Here is an 8251-nt window from a genome sequence, read left to right as displayed (position 1 = left end):
TGCATAAAAATGGCGGACTGTGAAGAGCGATGCAGCCTGCGATTTCAGGGTGCATCTTCAACCCATCGCGCAGGGTCACTATATTTAACCTAACGTTAGAACCAGCAGTTGGGTTATTAGAATAAACCAGCATTTTTTAGTGTGTATTAAACCCATGTTAGACCAAGTACATACTCTACTAGGTGTCCACTAATCGGGATAATGGGTGGTGAGCTCTGGTAAAATTAAACCATTCCTCATGGGACTCTGGATCAGCTGACCGCCCCGGGGCTTCTGCTCAGCAGAATAATGTGGGAAAATGAGGAACTGCTCTGAACGGAGGTTCCACTGGTAGCTCCACATCTCCTCTCCAGACTAATATATAATATAATTCAGTTCTAATGCACATGTAGATCAGCCTGTTTCCAACATCAGGGGCCCATTGCTGTGGTACAGAGGTTATCAAACACTTTCATATCAGAGACCAAAGATCCTCGTTTTAAAAGATTCAGTCTCCTACAGGAGTCCAGTGCAGATGAGATCAAATATGATAAAGTATAATAAGACCACACCTGACACAAAAGTCTCATTCAGGAGTACGATGGAGGTGCCCTGGTGGCCTGTAAGAGAGGAAGGAGCAGAACATTGTGTCCAATCAGAGACGTGTCAGTTTACAGCTCTCCTTCCTGTCATCTCTCCACTTTCAACCATCAAATAACGGCAGTAAAATGCAGAAAAATACACGGTGATACCAGATGAAAAATAATCCCATTAAGCAAAGCAGCTACTGAGTGTTGTCATCATTGAGCACCACACACAGGAACCACAGTGGAGATACCAGTGGAACGTAAACCATATGAAATCTGTATTTAGCGCTACACACTATAAATCCATGTATTGTAGGAGTATTTAAAAACCACTTACAGTATAATAACAATTAACAGATGCTAAATTTTGAATATTATATTATATACGCAGTAAACGGATAAAGTGGTTTTCCATTAAGAATTACGCTTTTATAAAACTGGTGACAAAGACTTGAGAAAGAATCATCATCGATCAATGGCTGAAGCGCCGCAAATACTGAATGCTACAGTTCCCATGATGCAACTTAAATGATTTAAATGACGTCTTTCAAACTTCTGTTAAATGTTTCATCAAGACTCAAACCCAAAAGCCGGACGGCCTCATTTATGCCACTGAACAAAGTTACCATACAGAATATAGGAAAACTAACTGAGTGAAAAAGTTGTTGAGGAAATCGTATGCAAGAAACTAACTGCCAGTCTGCTGCCCCCGCACATAATGTACATCTGCATAATGTTAAATCTGCTAATGCTGCTTCTGTTTATCTGCATTTGGCTTTATTATGATTTCAATTGATTATTCTGTCTTTACATATCAAACCCTAGTGATGCACCTGCAGTTTGGGATGGGATGAGTCCGACCTGTCAGCTGACTGACTGTGACCCAGTTTCGACAAAATGTTTACGATTGTAATTGAATTATGGTTCAGTCCATGAAAGTTCAATATGTTCTCCAGACATTAGGAGCTCGGACAAAAAAGATTATCTGGAAGAAACAAAACAGCAAGGCATAGGTAGAAACACATCTCACTGTATCAGAGGAATTTATTCTATGGGATTTTCTAAGGGATATTTTTATATTATATAAGTATTATGCGGGTCCCGGAGGTATTATCTCAGTAAGCGTTTTAATCTCCACTCAGTCTGATTGGATAAATATAGGATATATAAGTTATAACAGGAAATATATCCTCCATTCTGCCAAAATCTGTATGATTTTTATCTATTTATGATTTTCCTCCTCATTATAAGTAACCTCTTTTATGTGCTGTGCGGAGAGTAGATCAGTGCAGAGTTGCAGCAGTGCACATGCCCTGGTTTCTGGTGCCTCACCCTAGGGAGCAGAGTCAAACCACTGTCTCTCCCTCCCACTGGACCCTCCACTTGGATTTACACTGTAAGTTCTTTTGATATGAAGATGCCAGGCTACAGTAGGCCACATGCTGCAATGCACTGTACAGGACTGAGTCACTCAAACACAAACTATATTTCTTATTCTGTTTATTCGTCTCATCTTCGTGTATTCTCTCTCTCTCTCTCTCTCTCTCTCTCTCTCTGTTTGCCTCCTGTTGATCTTTTCTTCATATCAGCTGGATTCTCTGTTTCCACTCACAGTTACTTTGCTCTGCCTTTATCTCTGCAACAAAACCTGCCTGCTATTCTACATCACACACATTCGCACACATACACTTGCGTGTGCACACACATGCACGCTCACTCTGTTTATTTATTCAGTCTCCCATGGTGACAGGAAATATTCCTGTATCACAAGATTTCACTGTTATACAGCAGAACGCACCCTTCTCTCCTCCCTCCTCTGAATTCCTCTTCAACATTATAATAAATTGAAAGAAAGATTTATTATGTCAAATAAAAGAGAGCAGCTTTCCAAATCCATTGTGCCAGTGCAATACTGACCAACTAGAAAATTGTCTTTTCCCAGTGTAAATCAGATAGGGCTGCACACTCTCTCATGCTCGACAAAAGAATCTGCATAACACACAGATTCAGGCTATCACGCTTTCTGAACCAGCTGAGGTATTTTCTGCTGCGTGTGGCTTGACTGATATCAGTCCAAAGAAACAAACCAGTGATAGTGAAGGAAATTATAGAATCATCGTGCAAAAAGGAAACAACAGTTGGAACAGTCACACTGTTATTGTGTAAAAGAAGAAAACTAAACGTCTATGTTTTTCGATATTAGATTTTATTGAAGCCTTTTAATCAGCGCTACACTTATTAGTATGCTACAACAGCACATAAGGCTATACACCAGTGATTCCCTCTTTAACACAGAGGGATTTTACTGGTTTCTTCTCTCTTTTAACCTCTTACTGGGTAATTTTGGCAGAACCTATGGACCATATCGTGTCAGATTACTTTGTCATTACAATTAGGTTTCCTGTTTTGCCTCTGCTGCTTTCAGCTGAATGTTTTTGTTTGTTTATTTTTTTTTGAAAATGTATAGGAACATTATACATATGAGCAAGTATAAACATAGTAAATGGGTAAACAGTTCATCAGAATTAGCAGGTGTATAAATAAATATACAGTTTAACAACCAAAGGAAAATTGAAAATGAAAAATAAAAATGAAAAAAGTATAAAAATAAATTGCCAGGGGGTAAATTTAAGTTATAATGTTAAATGGAAATACTATAATGTAAGCAAACATTTCAATAGATTTCTAGAATCAACGCAGGAAAGAATGGTTGAGTTATTATTTGAAAATTTACTCTTATGGATGTGAAATTATGCATAAAAAACTAAAACTTTAAAAAATGTATTGTCACCTTCAGTACTTTGGGGAAAATTATTACAAACTCTGGACGTAATAAGAGCAGTGAGTCATAATAATTTAAAGGAAACCTGTTTTATTTTGTTATTAATCAGGAATCTGTGCAGCCGCATCCAAACCTGTTTCTTGGCTAGGCGGCGACTGAAGGGACGTCAGGGCCGCGCCCCTTGCGTCCTGTCTCCTTGGAAACATTAACAAACATGGCGGATTAAATTTGCCGTAAGAAAAAAAGTAGTTTTGAGAAGATATTTTTGCCAAGAGAAGGAAAGGCTCTCTACGCAAGGTAGTAGCGTTCGTAACTGAAAACGTTTTTAATTTGAAATATCATACAACGTTAACTTAGCATTAGTTGTTTAGCTCTCCAAGTTTAGCTAGCGCGCGTTGAGTAGCTAACTTCAACGGGACGCCAAATTCCCTTTAGAAATCTGCTTATTGAACGTTGTCTGACTGACACTTACTTACTTATACACCCCAATTTATGACTTAACGTCTTATCCAATTCACTAAGAGAGCCAACTTGGAATCGGCAAACATTAAATTTACCAAGAAACATTTTTAAGATGGAAATTTTACTTTTTAAACGAGACGGCTGCTGCAGTTTGTGATAAGCGTCATGAACCAAGAGGAAAGCGACTGTGGATGAATTACATATCTGTGGCGTTAAAGTGGCTTCCAGCTATTCAACGAGCAATGCCACGTAATATTTCCAAATCACTGAAGATGTTTGGTAATCCATTCAGCCCACTTTTCGTTATTCTCGTTAGGTTTGTCTGGTTCTGCCTCATTCATAATAAGGTGAAATGGACGAAGAAGACAGGGAAAGTCCATCTGATGTGGCTTCAGACAGCTGTGGCCACCTGGGTGAGTGACAGCTCCTGTTTGATGCTTGTAGTCACTGAGATACCTTCTCTGTAATTCAAATACATTTACACGCATAAACACATAACTGCTTCTTTCTTTTACCTAAGTTTTACGAGACTGGGATAATATAACATATAGCTTTATATTTCAGATGAAAGTTCAGACCAGGAACCTGCTCTTCCTCCTGATTTGGAGTGGTTAGAAGAATTGTCTGAGTAGGTATTTTAACTTTTCTTTGAATCACAAAAATATAAATGTTAATGTACTCATCATGTTATCTCCTTCTCATCATCTACTGCAGAACATGAAGTAATTCTGATTCATTGTGATTCTCAGTAAAATTGTAAAGCTCAATTTAGTACTTTTTATGTTTGTAAAAAAAAACCACTAAACATCTCCAGGTATAATTGTGGTATAATTTTGTGTATGTACAAAATGCATAGTCAGACTTTGCATTAAATATGCAACCTCTCGTAAATATCATTGTGCATCTGTCCCAAGAGAGGACGATGGTGATGGTGACCTTGTGGTTGTGGGCGATTATGGTAAGAAGAGGAGTAATGCCGCGACAGCACGGATGTTCAAGCTGAGACGAAACCTGGACCAGCTGGACTGCTTTCACCGACAGAAGGAGCATGACGTGCTGAAAGCCAGGTCTGGACCTGGCAAACAACGCAGTTCTAGAGCCACAGTAGCTCCTTAACCTAGATAGACTTAACTGAAGTCTGTGCACGTAATTGTAAACTTAGCATTTATTTTGTAGTAGGAATATAAAAAAAACACAAGTGTCTTTTATTTCACAGGTTGTTGCATGGCCAAAAAAAAAAAAAACCAACACAATTTTCTGACAATCTTTCCAGTTTCTGTTAGTTTCTTTCTTTCAGTGTTATTCCACTTTCCCAGGTCTTTCCCCTCTTGCTCTCCTCATACAGAACCAATCATTTCTGTACCAATTGATTCAGCAATTTGCAGGAAATCATTTCAGCTGAAGAGAGAACATTTCCCATAATGTCCTCTCTCCCCACTTTTCTTCCCTCTTTTTATTTGTCTGCACTGCGAGCCATTAAGCAGCCGATGAACTGTGATGCAGCACCCAGCAAAAATGGCTGTCAGTTTCCTTTTAGCACAAGGCATCAAAGGTCAGTGTGGAGCTGTGCTGCGCTCTGATCAAACATGAGTTTAATGGAACCTAAGCACACCTGGCTTTTAACCAATCTGCAGTTTTTATTGTAGCATGTGCTATGATTTTCTCTTTATGACTGCCCCCCTTCCCCTCCAGTCACAGATTGTTGTGTTGCACACCATTAGACTGCAAACAGAACACTGGGCAATTCAAAGCTGTCGAGGTGTGTTTGCGTACACTCTCAGCTTTTCAATATCTTCATTAGATTGCCTTAGCTGACAGAATTACCATCCTTTTGTTGCAGTGGCCATGAGGAAATCCATTAGCCTGTAGCCTCAGAACACGTTGCACTTTAACAGCCTTGAAACTATTTCTTCTGACTGACTTTGATCTTGAGCTTTTCTCTATGTCAGCGCTGATTTGTTGTTTTTTCTTTTCTTTTTCAGAGACGAACTGAAACTCTGTCGTCAGAATATTCCAAGTTTGGTGCAGCAGAGGGATCACTTGGAGAAAGAGATAGAGCGACAGAAAGCAGTGGACAACAGGTGAGTTCAAAACTGACTGGTCTCTACTTTATATTCATATATGAGAAGTTCCTGCCTCACACTCTTTGTTTATTTTATTCTGCAGCGTGGCAGTGTTTCGTCTACGAGCCCAGCATAAGCATCTGTGTCAAAAGCTGCAGAGTGAAGAGGAGCTGGAAGGCCACATCAACACCGAGCTGAAGCAGCTGGAGTGAGGAACATGGTTTGATTGTGAAGTCTTTTTCTGACAGGCATTCTTCTCTCATCCTGCTTTAAGGAACTACCTCTTAAAGGGAAATTACTGTATGGCTTCAAATGTTTCATAGGCTTTTTCAACATCATCCAGGGATCAAATGTTTGCCTCTTTGACCAACTGATATGGTCGACTTATCTGTTTTTATTATTCAAAAAAATTAAATAATTATTGGGCTTCAAAACCGTATAGAGTCGTAACTCCTTACCTCTTCTGAGTGACTGTTCAAGTGCATCATGTACACCATCAGTCAGCATCATTAGCTCCTTGTTCTGTCTACATCCATCTCATCTATGTCCTTGCTCCTCAGACTGGAGCTGAGTGAGGTGGAGGTGGAGCTTGGCAGGTACTCCTCACTCCGGCAGGAGGTGCAGGAGGAGGAGCGGGTCTTCAAGGTCATTAAGGCCCAGAAGGCAGACACGAGGCTGCGGCAGGAGAGGCAAGCCGGCCAGAACCTACAGCTCAAGATGCAGCGTCTCAGAGAGTAGGGACAACGACCATCTTCTTCATTTTCGTTTTTCTGCTGCTCTTTGATACATAGAAAATTGAGAATTGAACTAAGCACACATCTAATTTATGTGAAATACCACTCATAATGCAGAGAGTGAACGATTATTAGTTATTCATTTGTGCATGCAAGTGGGAAAAATAAAATATAATCTATGTTCAAGCTATCAGTTCTCCATGAAAGTATTTTTTTGGTCCTGTGAAATTATTCTCTAGTCCTTTTTAATGATTCTTTTTATGAAAAGTCTCTATAGTCTGTGTGGAGAATCACCTATATGAACTGAATGAACGGCCATGTAAAGAGTAATAACGGTATAAGTGTCTGTGATTTGTGTTCTGGTAGCAAACAAGCAGCTGTGATGAAGAAAGAGGAGAGTGACTGTCAGAAGAGAACTGGCGAGCACCAGGCGAACTGCAAGATAGCTGCCAAGTACTTGAAAGAGACCATTAAAAGGTAATCAGCTTTTAAGCCAATAAACAGGGCTCAGAGTAGGACAAGAATATGAAGAGTCTCAGAGGACTTGTTGGGAAGTTGACACATGCTATTGATAATTCGCTCATATTGGCAAAACGTTTTAAGCGGAGCTGACAAAATATTTGAAAGAGCTTGAATTGATGCACAGTCGCAGTTAGTCATGATACTTCCCAAAAATCACTAACTGTATAGAAACCATACAAACACTGTACATACCTTACACATGTTGTTTATTTTAAAAGTCAACTTTGTGTTAACCTGCCCCCTTGTAGCACATGTCTTTTTCAACAACCAATGCACTGAGTGGAGTATCCCACTTAAATCATGACAACTTTCCAACGAGCAGTTGTCTATTTATATAATAGGACACTATTTTTGATTAAGATTTTTTTTTTGTGCTCCAAGAAGTGAAAGAAGCCATTATCCAGTAACAGCCAAAACCACCAGCCAACCGCAGGATGACATGTCTGCATATTTTAACTTCCAAGATTGTTCATTTCTGTCTTTTTGTGTGTTATATTCTTTTGTTCAGCTCCTCCACTTTCTGATAACTTCCGTTCTGCATGAATTTTGTTTGCCAAAAAATTTTGTCAGTTTATGCAAAAATCTATGTTGTTATTCTCAGATTTGCCTGTTCATTTAAATAGAATGACAGGTACAGATTTTTTTTTTATAAATGCCTTTATGTGTTAATATAGAACGGTGATAAGAAATCTGTTTCAGAGCCATAAATTTGTCTCACAATTATCCACTGTCAACAGAATTCAGGGAGCTCCGGGGAACGTGTTTCTTCACCTTTCTTTCTCCCAAGTTCCTCATCAGCACTTACAATCCGAAACCTAAACTTATACATTACCAGTGTGACAAGAGAATATTTTCTTGCTGAGGTTTCTGCTCATAGAGGGCGAAGCATCTCGAGTTATTATAATTAATCTGTCTTATTCAGCTCCTTTGATTCCAAACAGTAACAGCACATGTGTTTTTCTCTCACACTGTATTGGACCATTCACAGTGTTTGTGGTTGTCCCCGTTTCATTCAGGATGCATCAGCAACAGGCTGAGAAGGACCAACAGAACAGGGAGTTACTGGAAAAGAGGAGGCAAGCTGTTGAGTCACTGAAATCTAACATAGCAGCTGCACAAGTA

General features: G+C 39.4%; 1 protein-coding gene across 2 annotated transcripts in view; it reads left to right on the top strand.

The window, feature by feature from the left end:
* Window positions 1-3543: 3543 nt before the first annotated feature.
* The window catches only part of cfap74 (cilia and flagella associated protein 74), a 52113-nt gene continuing 47405 nt past the window's right edge, over window positions 3544-8251 (top strand). For both annotated transcript variants that reach the window (XM_056385818.1, XM_056385817.1), the window contains exons 1-9: window positions 3544-3645; window positions 4127-4223; window positions 4375-4438; window positions 4725-4877; window positions 5793-5891; window positions 5977-6081; window positions 6434-6607; window positions 6974-7084; window positions 8146-8248. In XM_056385818.1, coding sequence (XP_056241793.1) covers window positions 4163-4223; window positions 4375-4438; window positions 4725-4877; window positions 5793-5891; window positions 5977-6081; window positions 6434-6607; window positions 6974-7084; window positions 8146-8248 — 870 coding nt within the window. In that variant the 5' untranslated portion in view covers window positions 3544-3645; window positions 4127-4162. The remainder of the gene's footprint in view (window positions 3646-4126; window positions 4224-4374; window positions 4439-4724; window positions 4878-5792; window positions 5892-5976; window positions 6082-6433; window positions 6608-6973; window positions 7085-8145; window positions 8249-8251) is intronic.

Source organism: Seriola aureovittata, chromosome 9 (assembly GCF_021018895.1).
Source record: "Seriola aureovittata isolate HTS-2021-v1 ecotype China chromosome 9, ASM2101889v1, whole genome shotgun sequence".
Lineage (NCBI taxonomy): Eukaryota > Metazoa > Chordata > Actinopteri > Carangiformes > Carangidae > Seriola > Seriola aureovittata.
The sequence above is the reverse complement of the archived record's forward strand: the minus strand, read 5'-3'. Positions and strand labels throughout refer to the sequence as shown.